Source organism: Giraffa tippelskirchi, chromosome 2 (genome assembly GCF_054371585.1).
Source record: "Giraffa tippelskirchi isolate mGirTip1 chromosome 2, T2T-mGirTip1v1.2.pri, whole genome shotgun sequence".
Lineage (NCBI taxonomy): Eukaryota > Metazoa > Chordata > Mammalia > Artiodactyla > Giraffidae > Giraffa > Giraffa tippelskirchi.
In genome coordinates, this window is record NC_137276.1 from 160,560,240 (window position 1) to 160,576,744 (window position 16,505).

The window sequence follows — 16,505 nt, forward strand, 5'->3', positions numbered from 1 at the left end:
AATAGGTCCAAGACAAGCTATCATTGAGCTTTAGCGACAACGGGAAATGTCAGACACCAATAATACAAACTCATAATGGATCAGTGCAATTAAGACACCTGTGAAGCTAGGCTGCAGGTTCAGGAGAATGTGACCTGTCCTGGGCTAGTCTGAAGGGCCTTCTGGAGAAGTAATATTTGGATTAAACTGAGATCTAGGGAAGTAGAAGTGATGGCGTTGGTTGCATGGGCGAGTGGAGGAGGGATGGGGCATTTCAGGGAGGGCCTCAGTGGTAGGGATGTGGTATTTCTAAAGAACTGAAATGCCAGAGTGGCTGAAACCAAGAGCACGCAGGCATCTGAGGTCTGAGGTGGGTCTTAAAAAGGCCGAATGAGACAGACACAGAGGCCTTCTACTCCTGTTCAGAATGTTTAGGTTTTTACTTTAAGAGAGACTGCATGTCAGTACCTTACACAGCACCCCTCAAAGCAGGTGTACAGGAAATACACAGTGAAACTGAAGGGGTGACAGGAGGGGACGCCAGCGATGTAAGCAGGAGCTGGTCCCCAACCCGCCGTAACATATGCTAAGGAGTCTGAACTTTACGTGAAGAATGATGGGTTGTCCTCGAGGGTTTAGGCCTATTTAAAAGGTGACTTAGCGTGGAGAATGGATTTAAGGGATGTGAGACTCAAAGCAGAAAACCCAGGGAGATTCCTGCAGTAACCCAGGAAACAGACAGTAATGGCCTGAACTAAGGTGGTGACCATGGGAATGGAAAGAAGAAAACAGAGTCTAAAGGAGGAGGCAGAATGGACAAACCTCAGTTCCTTTTCAGCTTTGGGGTAGGAGCACGAGACAGGGGCTCAGGATGACGTTCAAGTTCGTTTTATGACTCGGGTGAAAGGCGGCGTGGTTGACTGAGGAGGAGCATAGATTCATGTTGGACACTTAGTTCATGGCACCTTTGGGTTAACTGAGTGGAATTGTCCAAAAGTCAGTCAAATCCAGGCTAGGGCACAGGCTCGGGAGGCAGCGAGAGATAGGAAATGACTCAACAAGTGGATCAGAGAAAGTATGAGCAGAGAAGGGGCAGAAGCATCATCAAGGGCTGGACAAAGAAAGTCCGTCCCTCACATGGAGATAAAGGAAAAAGGAGAAAACCAGCAAGAGTACATTGCCACGGAAGCCCAGGGAGGAGAGTTTAGGAGAGACTGATTGACAAGGTCAAGCTGGAGAAGGAAAGACAAACCACAGCACCATGTTGTTCCCTTTTGGTTGGTATTTCCTTCAGGGCTGGTTGGTATTTCCTTCAGGGCATTAATCTACCTATTTTTTTTCACTGTCCATCTCCTTCTAAGACTTGTAACCCAATAATACGAAGATTTGTTCTTTACTGTATTCCTGCTGCCCACAGAGGACTTGTTGCACAGAAATTCTCTAAGATCTCTTTTGAAGGAATGCATGGAGAATGCATGGGTGCATGTTTAGGAAGGAACTGGTAACGAAGGAGAAACTGCAGATGAAAGGAGCAGAAATCATCCCCCAGGAAGAGGGCTGGGCTGGCAGAGAGGATGGGACACAGGAAACAGAAACAGAAGTAGGCTGGTCTTAAACGATACTCAGAAAGACCATTTCCCATCCATCCTCTTCCCCAAGAACCAGAGATTATAAAATTATCTCCCTTGAGTTTCTACATGGCCATTCCCCTGAGATTTTATTCCAGGAAAATCATGAGTAAGGAGTTAGGGGATGTGGCTTCCAGTTCTAATCCTGTGCATCGTGAGCATGAGATTTTCAGGAAGTGACCTCATCCCAGTGACTGATTTTTTTGACAGCATGATGCCAGTGTGCTTCAGTGGTTTAAGTTGAGACAGTGTACAAACATCTGCCCTGACAGAGCAGGGAAACAGGACAGGGTTTTTATTAAAGAATCATTCACTTTTCAAAAGTAGTCGCTTACCGCACTAAAGAGAAATGTCCCTCAGTTCACTTAAAACCCAGTTCAGTTTATGAATTTTGATTTCTTAGTGAATGTCCTAAGAGTACTTTTGACATCTGCCTTTCACTGGAAAAAAGGTCAGCTCCCCATTCTCCCCTCCCAATGATAGACTACCTTAACTATGTCCTAATTAAATGTTCTAAATCTGGAATGACATGGGGGGAAAGGGGGGGGTGCAGAGCCTATGCCTACATGAGACTTGCCCTAATTTACTTAGCATCAAGGGCCCAGTTGACCTTTATACAGCCTTAAATCAATCAATTAGCTGAGACACACCTTCTTGCTTTCAAAATGAGGAGACCACATGGATAAGATGATATTTCACACAAATCACTTTCAATAAACATAAACCACAAGCATTAGAAGAATGTTTGCCCTGAGGCTGCCAAGAAAGACCAAATGACAGAATAAAAAGGCTCTGGACCAGAAGCTGGAAGAATCATATTAGCAACTGGCTTGCACTGGAAAATCACACCAACCTCTTCTATACTCTGCCCACCATTCCCTGCCTTCCATCCTCTCCATCAACAATTAACACCACCTCATGTTTTATGCCACAGCTTCCTAGCTGATGCAGTGGTAAATAATCCATCTGCCAATGCAGGAGATGCAGGTTTGATACCTGGGTCAGGAAAATCCCCTGGAGAAGGGAATGGCAACCCACTCCAGTAATCTTGCCTGTAAAATCCCATGGACAGAGGTGCCTGGCCGGCTACAATCCATTGAGTCACAAAGAGTCAGATACGACTGAGGAACTGAGCACAACAACACAACATGTTTTACACCAGCAACCAGCACAGAACCTAGCATGGTGATGGCACTCATGTTACGGAAAGGTATAAGGGGTTAAAAGCACGACTGCTTAGGTTTGAATCTAGCCTCTCACCAGCTTGAGCAGATAACTTAACTACTGCAATTTCTTTACCAGGAAAGTGAGGATGGTAGCAGCACCCCCGTTAGAGAGTTGCAGTCGGGATTAAATATGTTAATGATTACAAAGCACTTGGAACAATGCTTAATAAACAGCAGGGAAGAGTTTCCGAATATAATCATTATCACTACCATGGCCAGTTTGACCTTGAGCAAGTCACTGTCCACCACAGGGTTAAATTTCCCCACCAGCAGCATGATGGAGTGGATGAACTAATCTCAGGAAGATCCCCACTAGCTTAACTCCTCTGTAATTCTCTGAATCCTATTACAACTCTCTAAATCCTCCTCAGGTTCTGAGCTCTCAGACTAGCAGCAGAGAAGGAAGATCACCAGGAGTCTTACCAGCCCATAGAGCTTCAACTCCACCCAACCACAGGCTGGACCCACTATCTCACAGTCTACTCAGCCAGCCCCTTTCCTTACTGTAAATAACAAACTGTTTAGAGATGAAAATATTCACTGTGATACTCAAACTGTATAGAGAGCAGAGATGTGAGAAAAGGACACGCATCCCGGGGCGGGGGGGGAGGGCGGGGGGGGGGAACAGACCAGGAACAAAGACAAAAAGCAAACCTGACACACCAGAAATGCACTGTAGCCACCAGGTTACTTAGCATCCTTCATCTGATAGCAATTAAAACCCTTCAAACTACAAGGCAGCCGTGTAGCAGGGAAACATTCCCTACCTAGAAGTACAGCTTCTCAAAGTGACTCCCCTTCACTTTAATCCCAGGCAGATGCTCCCCAGGGAGCAAACACCTTTTTCAGGAAGCAGTCACTTGCTGGACATTTTACCTAACCTGCACTCTGCCCAAAAGTAAAATCAGAGTCAAGATCAAGGTCCCTTTCCATTCTGGGTCTCAGTTTCCATTTCTATAAAATGGAGGAGGGAGGAACTCAGGCCACCTAATTTCTAAGTTTCCTAACAGCACTGAAATTGTATTCCATCAATGATTTCCACTTTACAGGGGAAGTTTTTCTTAATGAGGTTAAAAAAGAAGATTCATAGTTATTTGCTAATTTTCTGCCTGAAGCTAGATTTCCTGGGTTCACATTCCCAGTCTACCACTAGCTCTGTGATTAACCTCTCTGTGCTTTGGATAGCTCATCAGTAAAGAAGAAATAACACCTTCCTCATAGGGTTGTTGTTAGCATTAATTTAGGTAAAAGACAAAGTATAAAGCACTTTGAACTATTCATATTGGAGTGTGGCTATTATTTTCAATTAGAGTTTTCTGATTCAAAGGGAGAATTTACTTGGAAACAGTATCCTAGAAGTAACACAAACACACACAGAGAGCAGGTAGACAAGAATCCTGGGTTCTAACCATGCCCCTAGACTAGCTGTATGTAATGAATGAATGCTGGCCCTTCTCTAGGCCACAGATTACAAATCAGAGGTGATAAACTGGCAGCCATGGTGTTCTGTTTGACCTAAAAGGGAGGTGAGAGGTGATCTCCTTCACCAGTGCAGCCCCCTACTCCCCAGCATCCCTGACTCTGATATCAAGAACCATCTGGCACTCACCACACTGCCCATCACACTCACTTTCCTTACTGCCCAGTCCCTGATGGGCCTTTGTCTCCCCAGCTAGGATCAGAGAGACAACCCCTTCTCCAGGGGCTAGGAGTCCCTGGATGACCATATGCCAGCAGGACTGTGTTGTTCCAGATCAGAAACACAGCCTGCATGAAAGCAGGCTGCACACACCAAGGGCACAGTTGAAAGAACAAACGGTTGATTTCCTTTATTAATCACATCACCATTCGCATAAGCAGCTGTTATTATGAACAGCTGCAGCTGCTAAAAGGCTGATCTTGAAGCAGGCTAGAAAAGTGCTTCCAAGTTGCATACCGACAATGGGCAAGTACAGACCTGCAGTCTATTGGCTTGGTTCTTCCTACTGATCCTCAGTGCCTCTCTCTGGACCAGAAAGCCTTCTTCTTCCATACACTGGCGTGGGGTGGGATAAGGGAGGTTTCTAGAATCAGCTCAATACAAAGAATTTGAGGTGAACGTCAAAGGACTTCAATTTGATTCCACCTCAACTATTTAATCGGGGAAGGCAATGGCACCTCACTCCAGTACTCTTGCCTGGAAAATCCCATGGACGGAGGAGCCTGGTAGGCTGCAGTCCATGGGGTCGCTAAGGTCAGACATGACTAAGCAACTTCACTTTCTTTTCACTTTCATGCATTGGAGAAGGAAATGGCAACCAACTCCAGTGTTCTTGCCTGGAGAATCCCAGGGATGGGGGAGCCTGGTTGGCTGCCGTCTATGGGGTCGCACAGAGTCGGAAACGACTGAAGCAACTTAGCAGCAGCAGCAGCAACAGCAACTATCTAGTGACCCTGAGTGAGTTACTTCTCTTGATTATCGGTCTCTTCCTATGTTAAAATACAGACAGTAATAATAATACCTACTTTTTTTGGGTTGTTGTAAGAAGTCAAAACTAGATTGTGCCTATGAAAGTATTTTGTAGACTGTGGAAGTCCAGATGAAAAAATAAAAGCTTATCATCTTCCCATGAAAACTGCAGTTTGACCCATAAATCATCTAGTACAGAATTCACTGTTGCTGACTTAGGGCTATCAGAGGTGAAATCAGAGAATCACATGGCTATAAAGGGCCTTTTGAGGACCTGTCACGCAACTTTTCTACACTGTCTCCCCTCTCCTCCAGTCCCTGAATGCTATCAATTAGAGCCTAGACAAAGGATGGCCCATTTGGGAAACCTCCACTTGCAGGAAACTTGCTCCATTCCAAAGCAGGCAGTCCATTCCATCTACCATGGGCTTAATCTGAACACAGACCACTTTACCTTGTAGAGGCCAAGTCAGACTTGCTGTAATTTAAGCACCCTTGAAAGTTGTCAAATGTACCCACCCCAGGGCCTTTTCACATGTTGTTCCATCTATCTGAATACTCTTTCATCTGTCTTCAGATGACCAGGTCTTTCGTATCCTTCCAGTTCAAATGTGTCTACTCCAGAGAAACCTTCTCTACAACTCTTCACTTCATCCCACCCAGTTACCATCCATCATAACAGTCTGTGGTTTTTGGTTTTGTTTTTTTTTTTGCACACATCCCTACTTGTATGCTTACATCTTGCTGAATTCCCCAGAGAACCTAAGTCCCATGAAGACTTATGAGAGACTTGCTTCTCTTATTCACCACTTTGCACTCTTATGATACAATAGTTGCACCATAGTAATCACATTAGCTCATGACAGGCACTCAAACATACGTTGAGTGAATTTATGAATTAATGAATGAATGCTTAATTCTATGCACATTGTAGATATTTAAATACTCAGAACAGAAACCTAAATAAGATTTATACCAACTCTCACTACTGACAACTCACAAGTAGTAATCATGTCTTCTTGTGTTGAGAAAAAATATATAAAAAATAAACAAATTGAATAACAGCTCCCCAAGCCAGCTTTATTCATAGCAGCACTGTCCCTAGTAATCTGTCTCTTTATTTCATGCAAAGGGAATTCATGAAAAGGCACTTAAGTGCACGAAAAATAGATAGCTGTTTCCTGGAGACAGGGCCTGACATAATGGCATAATTATGAACTGTCCTTAAAGAGATCACTCAGCTGGCAAGTAGTCACCCAGGTCTATTGTAAACGCTGTCACAGACCCTGAGAACCAGATGAGTGAGGCTAATAACCAGACATGGAGAATGCACATCTATAGGGTATGTACTGAGCCATGGCACCCTCACCCACTGTGTACCCCTGGGCCACTAGAGAGCAGAAAAGCCTGGAGAGGTATGAAAGTTACTACCCTTGCCTGGTCTGGGTTCACAGACTCACCTAAGCAACCATGAAAGATGTCTGGGGAGAAAAGTCACAGGTTCTTGGCAGGCTGTGTGCTGGAGGAAAAGACACTGGAAATCTGGGTGGAGTCCTATTCTATAACCTCCAACTGAGTCATATCACCTTCCAGCATCTCAGTATTCCCATCTGTAAATGGGGGTTACTAGTTCCTACACAATCTTTCTCAGAGGCTGGTCCAAAGAATAAAGCCACCGCATACCAGCCACCCCATAGCATACCAGCATGCTAACACATGCTGTAATCCACAAAAATGTACTGTAATCTACAAAGCACTGCACAAAGATAAATTACTGATGGCAAATTATAGTAGTTTATAATTATAAATAATTGCTGCAATTACGATTCCAGAATAGGCATCCAAACACCTGGAGGTTGACTGATAAGCACAAGGAACACCTTCAAGGGAACGATGACTCATGCTTACTGTGCATCCTTTAAAGCCCCAAGCATGGGCATGCAGGAGGTTCACAAGTATCCCAGATGCCCAGGGAAGAAAAATCTGGATCTATAAGAAAGGGTACGTTCCCACAGGTCACCATTTGCTTCTCTCAGACAACAAGCTACGGCAATTACTTGAGACATCTTTTAAAGCGCCCTATAAGTCTTAAGCATGAATTCTTAAAATCTAGGAAGAAACCTGCCTACGATAAACAGAGACCAGATCAAGATTTCCATCTTTGACTCCAGAGAAGATGTCATAATATGGGTTAATGAGAGGCTGCAATTATAAAGAGACAATGTCAGAAAGCGCCTGTGCTTTAAATTGCTGTTTAGTCGTTAAGTTGTGTCTGACTCTTTCGCGACCCAATGGACTGCAGCCCACCAGGCTCCTCTGTCCATGAGATTTTCCAGGCAAGAATCCTGGAGTGGGCTGTCTGAAATAAGAAGCTTTGCACAGAAGGGCTCTTTTAAAATGCACCAAGTCACTAAACTCACTTTTAGTACCTACTATTTACATAACTCCACTCGGTGCTGTAAAGATAAGTGAGCAGGTACTATTCAGCCTATAGCATGAGGAATAGTGCACCAAGGGCTATAAAAGGGGACCAGGTGTTAGAAGAACACAGAGGAAAGGGAAATTTTTTTCCTCCTGGGAGAAATACAGGAAAGCTTCATGAGTCAAGTGGCATTTGAGCTGGGAGAAGAAAACAAAACAGAGATAAGATTTCTTTAGAAGCTGAGATTCTTAACTGCATCTGTGAACAGGCTTGTAGGAAGCCCTGCAAAAAAAAAAAAAGTATATTTAAATGAAAGATAAAATCACACAGGACTTCAAATAATTGGTATTAAAATACAAAATTCACTTTAAAAAAGACAAATATGTGATCGGGTACCATATGTGATTCTTTATTAATGCAGTCAATAAAATCTAGCAGCAAGTCTAACATCTACCATAATTTCAAAGCAGTGATGAATGGTTTTTTGAGACATCTGTAACATCTGTAACGTCTGTAGTATGAAATGACAATGTCTGTGATTTCTATTGGCAACAAAAGCAAAATACATAGATACTGCCAATATTACTATGGTCTGTTACCTACTTTTATAATGAAAGGAAATGCAATACTGCAGTTGTTGTTCAGTCGCTCAGTCATGTCCAACTCTTTGTGACCCCATAGACTGTAGCACGCCAGGCTTCCCTGTTCTTCACCATCTCCCAGAACTTGTTCAAACTCATGTCCACTGAGTCGGTGATGCCATCCAATCATCTCATCCTCTGTCATCCCCTCTCCTTCTGCCTTCAATCTTTCCCAGCATCAGGGTCTCTTCAAATGAGTCAGTTCTTTCCATCAGGTGGCCAAAGTATTAGAGCTTTAGCATCAGTCCTTCCAGTGAATATTCAAGTTTGATTTCCTTTAGGATTGACTGGTTTGATCTCCTTGCAGTCCAAGGGACTCTCAAGAGTCTTCTCCAACACTACAGTTCAAAAGCATCAATTCTTCGGCACTCAGCCTTCTTTACGGTCCAACTCTAACATCCAGCCACGACTACTGGAAAAACCATAGCTTTGACTATATGGACCATTGTTGGAAAAGTAATGTCTCTGCTTTTTAATATGCTGTCTAGGTTTGGCATAGCTTTTCTTCCAAGGAGCAAGCATCTTTTAGCAGTCAATAAAAATAAAGATATACTTTTTCCCTTTTCAAGTTCAGAGATTCAAAGTTGTTTCCAAGGATCTAAGTTAACAAATCCGGATAGAGAAAACAGCCCAAACAAAAGAGATATTCAGGTAAGGCAGGCCAAACCCTCAGATCTCACCAACAAGAAGGTTCTTCATCCCTCAATCATTATATTACCAAGTGTCCTGTAATTTCCAAAACAGTATCATTTTTAAATTAAAAATGAGTGAAAGAGGCTACAAAACATCTTTCCACAGGTTATATATAGTTTCTTTCTAAAAGTGGAGTAGATGATAGCATATTGGTAAGTTTACTAAAAAATATATACATATATATATATATTTATGCAATAGGATTATGTATGTAAAACTGTATGCAAGTATGAGTGACTGCAAGCATGTTTTACAAACACAGATGCCCAGAAAATATTGTGCATCAAATATTAATAAAAATTAGAATTCAGAGGTGATTTTACTTTCATCTTTGTATTTTCTGTAATTGGAAAATGGGCCAAAAAATACCCCCAAATTTTAGGTGACTTAGGGTAGCACACATTCCACACAGTATAAAACAGAGCTGGTACTAGAACTCAGAAACATCCTTCTTTTGCATCTTTAGCTTTAGCACTGAATGCACCTGAACACAAGAGGTAGGCATAATTATTTGCCCCAATTTAACTATTCAGAAACTAAAACTCAAGAGTCTGTTATGTGACTTGCCCAAAGTCACACAGAAAGTAACTGGAGAAGGTGAGACTAGAGTCCAGTTCTCCTGTCCCTTGAGAAGGCAGAACAGTATCACCATTGAAAGCAAGGGCTTTTGCATCAGCCTGACCTTGGTTAAGTCCCAGCTATGTCACTTACTTGCTGGTAAACTTGGACAGCCTCCTGAATTTTTCCAATTCTAGAGTTTCCCATACTTCTTTACTTCAAAGTGTTATGCTGTTGATGGAAATTATCCAATAATGTGAAACCCTATGACAACCTCTGACATAGAGGAAAACATTCTCTTCTCAATCACTATGCCTCCCTGTCTCTGTCCCGGGGGAAGGATTCCAGCATTATCTTCCAGAAGCCAGCAGACAGAACTGCTCCTTAGGCTCAGCAGCCCAGTTCTAGTCTCAAAAGTCAACTAGGATCAGCTCATTGTGTGTATGTGCGGCTCTACTGAACCGGGAATGCACAGAATCAGGCTGAACTGAACATGGGACAGGATGCTGGAGTGCTGAGCAGCCAGTCTGGGGATCTCTAGGGATTCAGATTCAATAGGTCTGAAAGGGGACCAGAGATTCCAAACTGTTAAAAAGCTCCAGGAGTGTCTAAAGAGCTAACATTCAATGACAAGTTCCTAGTTTGACATAAGAGACTCCACTATTTCTGTGAATAAAAAAGGGGCCCCGTCTAATCACAAGCAACGCATCATCCAGTGGCTGGCGCGACAAGGCCTCATGGAAAGACCAGGGCTCTTCTGTCATGAACGGCAGTGACTGCCTAGAACAATGCAGGGAGAATGGAAACCAACTCAAACTAGAAGCAAAAATAAATGTAGAGGGACTTCCCTGCCCCAGATGCATAATGTCTTCAGAGCTGGAACAGACTTCAAAGATGACTTTGTCTGTTATACAGATACCACAGCACATCAGTGACTAGAATGCAAAAGAACTTACCAAGACTTGAAGGCCCACAAAGCAACGATTCACAATAAATTCCCTCAGTAAAGATGGCTGGATGAATTCATTAAGGAAAAGTAACATTCAAACACCCGAAAGACAAGGCTTCAAAATGGCCTACTCCGTAGATACAAAAAGTGCCTAAAAATACGGTAGGTCTGACAGCACTCAGAAACAACATGGGTCTGAAAGGAGACAAGAGTGAGCAAACCATTCCTTTCTGGAGTTGATGGGCAAGCAGAAGAGGGAGGGGTCTCCCACATGAATTAAAGTTTTTGCTCACTATTTTATTATGACCCTGCATACCGCTTGGCAAACAGTATAACATTCGGTAATTATTTGTTGAACGCATGAATGTAAGAAAGACCTGTATATGTATGGCTGAGTCCCTCTGCTGTTCACCTGAAACTACCACAACATTGTTAATCAGCTATACCCCAATACAAAATAGAAAGCTTTAAAAAAAGAAAAGAGAGACAGGACAAAAAGAGACCACTTCTGTTCCTGCAAGCTAAGCAGGGTACTGAGTAGTACAGCATTCCCCAGGGAGTGGGGCCTCTCTTTGGTTGTCTGGTCCAGAAGCAATAGAAACAGACTGCCCATACAGTGGAAGGAACATGAGCTTTTGAGTCAGACATCCTTTTATGGGTTCAAATGCAAACACTGTATGGTCTTGGCATAAGTAGTTGACCTCTTTGAGCCTCAATGTTTCATCTTTAAAAGGGGATAATACCATTTACTTCACCTCTAAAAGAGGCATGATGATATTTATCCTTATAAAGTCTCTGGAAAAAAAAATTACATGAATAGATTTATGCAAAGTAGCTAGCACAAGGGCCAGCATACAGTATGAACTTAACAAATGGTAATGTGAGTTGGAATTAATCATGCCCTCCACAGCCAGAGCCTTTCTTCTCCTAGGTCACCTCTAAACATACCCTGTAGTCTTTCCAATAGGAAGCTGCAGAAATAATTCTAGTGTAAGTTCACTAGATTTTCTAAAAATGCCCATGTTTTTAAAATAAATAATAAAATCCTGTATACCTTCCTTTTTGGTTTACAAAGTAACTTCATACGTACCCATAACAATTCTGAAACCATGCATTACTATTATCCATGTTTAATACATGAAAATACTACTATCCATGTTTAATAGACAAAAATATTATTATTTGTGTTTAATAGATGAAAAAACTAAGACCACTTAGCCAGCAAGAGGCAAACTAAGACAGAAACTATAGGTTTTAATATTTTTTATAAGGACCATCATTTTCTCAACCTGAAATTCAAAACAAACAATCCTTTTATGGAATAAAATATTCAAATTCAGACTGCTCCAGGACTCACCCCAGATGCTGCCTGGATTACCTTAATACTTACAGCTGAAATCAGAAACAAATTTCTGAAAGAAGAGGGAATACTTCGTTTTTAAACAAAGTCCCTCCTTTGGATTTAATGCATCAACTCTTAATTTAAAAAAAAAAAAAGACCTAGAATCAGGCCAATATGAGTTTTAGCAACTTCTTCCTTTATTAGCCATGGAACCCTGGATGATTCTAAATCCTAGTAAATTTCAATATCTTTACCTGGATAATGGGAAAGCAATACCTACTCCTAAAGTTATGTGAAATTCCAGGCACCAAGAAGGCAGTCAGTAAGTGATGACTCCTCTAATGACCACACCGTGGTACTGACCATTTGGACTGAAGGGAAAGTATATGGACTGCTTGTTTCTGCCTGGTTCTTCTAGCTTCTGCGTAACCCCTGTTCTGCATCTGTTCAATGGGGCTATACCCAGTCTTCATCCGACTTCAGCAGGGGAATGAAGATAACAAAAGAGCTGGCAGAGATATTATGCAAATACCAAATATTATTAAAACATTAATGAACTCTGGCAATTTCCCTGAATTTTGATAAATGGCGTTTATTATGCACTGCCTCTCCCACAATCTGGGCTCTCAAATATTAACTAGATAACAGCAATCATTCTCCAAAAAGACCAAGGTATAGAGAAATAAAAAGCGAGTCTAGATGACTCCCACAAACACCTGCTTCCAAAGGAATCAGAATCTCTGGACAGAGAACATTAGGACAGAGCATAAAGAGCTGTGCGACCAGTAATGGGCTCAGACCTACTCCACAGCGTATGCAGACCTCCACTTTGGTAAGACAGGGAAGTTTCCTGGTGCTGACAGGTCACTGTTTATGACAACAGTCTATACCACCACTTTGCTCTTCTGCATAAAGTTACCTCCAACCTAGACAAAACAAAAAGGATCTTGGAAGCTGGGGGTGCTTATTCCGGGATAAAAGTCTCAGAGAGTGGCTGCTCCTGCCAGTAGCCTAAAAAGAGAGGTAGTGTTACCCACAGTTCCATTAAAGAGGTTTGCACCAAATTCCCCTGTCATTTCATTCTGTGTGAGGGGATAACGTTTTTAAGCTGCTGACAAGCCTCAGGTGCTGCTCAGAGGCAGAACAAAACCAGGAGGACTCAACCCCCTTCCATCTCCCCTCACCCCAACTCACAGAAATAAGTGCCTGGTGCCACCCCCTGTAACACCTTAACAAGCTGAGGGTCATTAAGACACCTTATTCGCATATTCATTAAACACTCCGAGCTGTGGCAAGTGAAATAAAGTGCACAAAAAGAGATTTTATTTTTTTAAGCCCAGTGAAAATCCGCTTTAGAAAAAGTAAATCCACACAGGGACCTTTGCTGTCGCCAAACCTTCACTTGTCTAGAGCAGCCAGCACCTCATTAAAGCAAAGCAAGCAAGGCACAAATGAATGCAGCACCACACACAGGCAGGCTCATTTCGCCATCTGCCTTCTAGTGTCCAGAGGGGTAAGAGGCTTAAATGACATTCTCCTTAATTTTTCTCTCCTGAAGGTGGAAACATCAGATTCCCAGGGGGCAAAAAAGACCACTCTTGCAAGATCAAGTGGGTAAAAAGGAATAAAAGGGAATTTCGTTTACCTGTCAACACACTCATGACATTCAACACAAAATGAATTAAGCAATAATTCATTCACCATTCATATCTGGGTAAAGGCTTTGTGAAATCAGTGTATCAGCTGTGGGGTTAACACAGAAGTTCCTAATGAGCTGGGCGTTTAAACTTACCCCTTCCCACAGCCTCCCCTTTTCTGCTCCTTGACTATCCCTGACTGATGGTGACCAAGCACCTTTTTCTAGTTAACGACCTAGAGCATGAGACATCGGAATTGATTTGGGGGCTGTAAAAACACAACGGGCAATTTCCATCATACACGCTGAAGAGAAAGGCAATGATTAAACAACTTAAATAATAAACAACTTAAATAACTGCCCTGAGCATTCTCTGTGTATCCCCATCCTTCTGACAATCACAGTGCTGGTTTTCAGATCGGAAAGCTTTGTAAGCTTGTAAAGTTTCCCTCTGGAAGCCCATCCCACCACAAGATTAGGGAGTAATTTAACACACATATACACACCCCACATTTATCTAAATACTAGCTGAATCGTCGAATATCTCAACAGAGTGCTTTCCAACCTCATACACAATCTAGGATACACTTGGGGAGAATGGAGCAAAAGGTAAAATACAGTCTCAAGTTTTAATGTGCTTCATACAACTTCCCAAAACGTTACTACCCTCCGCGGCCACACGTTCAACTAGTACTATCCCCTTCTTGGGCTGTGGGGAGGACGCAAACTGAGACAGAAGGTACACTCTGACAGAACCAGCAACCGAGAAGAGACAGCCAGATGAAATCCAATAGATGACAGGACGAAGGAAAAAACTCGTCTTCCTCTGCAGTCAAAGAGCTTTTCAATGAAATTTTCCACTACCTAGTAAATTGCCCAAGAATGTATTTGTCGAGCGCACAGACACGCGGCAGGCAGCGCTACACTGGAGTCCCAGTTCGGTGGAGTGTTAACCCCCAGGCCACGTACTGCGTGGCAGCCAGAGTTGCCTCGGTGGAGCCGCAAGCTACATGCGAGGCTCCCACCAGCGGACTCTCACAGCAATACCCCGAACTACAGGATACTAGGGGACTCGATCGCCCTGCCCGACTCAATTATTTTCCTATACACAACATTCAACAATCTGTTAAGGACCTGTAGGTGCTAGGTGCCAGGCTGGGGGATGGGAGAGGCGGCGTTCTTCTAATCCAAACGTCGCCGAGGTTCGAAACCCAGTACACCTCTCTTGGCCAGCGAACAGACAGCACACAAAGAGGAAGGGGCTGGCGCTCCTCGGGGTCAGAGATCTGAGCGTGGTCATTTTCGAGCTGGGAATTAGGAATTCCGAGCTCAGCAAGAACCCTGGAGAAGCACCGGAAATGCTTCCAACCGCTTCAATGGGAAATCTATTTGCAAATCAAAGTTGCAGGAACTCCGGGCGCCCAGCCTACTCGAGCGGGTTACTAGGGAACACCCAACAAGTTTGGCCACCGGGGGCTCGGCGTGACAGCGCCGCGCCGCAAGACTGCTAGCAACTTGTCGCTCGGGAGCCGAGCCAGAGCCCCAGGCTGTCTCCGCTCCCCGAGCTCCAGAGAGGACCTGAGACTCGGCGCAGGGAATGAGCACGTCCGCGCCTCCGAAGACAAATCCCTTCATTGAAAGCGCCGCGGGTTCTTATCTGGACCGCGCGGCTTCTAGGGGCTTCCCCTCAACAGTAAGCCGTTTCACCACCAACGCTTCACCTGCCTACCACCCCCAGTCGGCGAGAAATTAACAAAAGAGTCAGCGATCGGGGGCGGGGGGGGGGGGTCGGTGCGGAAAAGGGACCCGGTGCAAAGTATAGTTAGGAGGGAAGGGAAGGCAGCTCTGGTTGCGGCGGAGAAGGAATGGAAAAGGTGGAACAGAGATGGGTTATACCCCCGGCACCTGGCTCCGGGAAAGAAATCAAGAAGGAAAGAGCGCGCGAGAAGGGGGAATGGGTTCTTTACCCCGCTTCCCATCACTCACACACACACACCCCTCTTTTTCCTCCTTACCCAGCATGGAAAAGATGAAATCCTTAGCTGTGTGAATCTCCAGTGCTCTCTGGTCGTCATATTCCCGCTGGTCGTGCTTCGTAAATTCTTGGATGAGTTTGTTCAATTCCTCCACCCGAGCTCCCGACCTGAAATCCAGCTCCGGGAACGCAGGCTTGTTGTTACAGCCCAGGGAGGCTGCCTTGCTGGCGGTGGGAGCCGCCATCTTCATACAAAACGCTCCGAGTAGCAGCTCCGCGGCGGCGGCAGCACCCACCCCGCCCCCCCCACCCAGCCCCCCTGGGCCTCCTCCCCTCGTCGGCTCCTTGGCTGTGACCCCGGCCCGTGGGCGGGCTGGCGGGCCGGCGTCTAGGCGGGCGGTCCCGGCTGGGTGCGCTCCGGGCGTCCGGGCTTCTGGAGGATCTGGACTGCAGCGAGAGTGCGCGTGTGGCCCCGACACCCTTTCCTGCGGCCCCAAGCTGGCCCAGATGCAGTAGGTCCCTGCCCTCCCCTGGCCCTCGCTGGCCCCGACTATAGCTGTTGTAGAGCCAACCTAAGCCTCCCCCGGGCGAGGAAAGTGAAGTGGAAACAATGTGAAATTCACCAGCTCTGAAATCAACAAGCTGCCGGCTCCGGTGTTACGGAGCCAGCACCAGCGTCCCCCATTTAAAGGGACAGCGCACCCAGTGGAAAGAAAATAAATGACAGAGGTCTGCGCTCCATACCACTTGCCAATCTGTACTCGGGCAGACGTAAGAGATGTAGATGTATTCTTTCTCTGCCTCCACTCCCTTAGGGGGCAGGGATTGCCAAGCGCCTTCAAAGAGAAAGAAGTCTTCCTCTGTTTGATTTTAAGGGCGGTGTCCTGGGCGAGGGCATCCCTATGTGAGCGTTTCCGTCTCAAGAATTCCAGCACCTTTAGATGGTGAAGGAGCCCGCCTTAAGGAAAGTAAAACAAACCTTCTGCCCTTTTCTGCACAGACTGCCA

General features: G+C 44.6%; 1 protein-coding gene and 1 long non-coding RNA gene across 3 annotated transcripts in view; one reads left to right on the forward strand and one right to left on the reverse strand.

Moving 5' to 3' along the window:
* The window catches only part of MB21D2 (Mab-21 domain containing 2), a 118,659-nt gene extending 102,531 nt beyond the window's left edge, over positions 1-16,128 (reverse strand). The window contains exon 1 of one of the 2 annotated variants that reach the window (XM_081537489.1): positions 15,539-16,128. In XM_081537489.1, coding sequence (XP_081393615.1) covers positions 15,539-15,749 — 211 coding nt within the window. In that variant the 5' untranslated portion in view covers positions 15,750-16,128. The remainder of the gene's footprint in view (positions 1-15,538) is intronic. The other variant, XM_081537540.1, reaches the window with a different exon arrangement.
* On the forward strand, positions 14,773-16,239 carry LOC145524743 (uncharacterized). Its single transcript, XR_014067797.1, has 2 exons — positions 14,773-15,216; positions 15,543-16,239. It is a non-coding gene; the product is annotated as an uncharacterized LOC145524743 (long non-coding RNA).
* Positions 16,240-16,505: the final 266 nt, after the last annotated feature.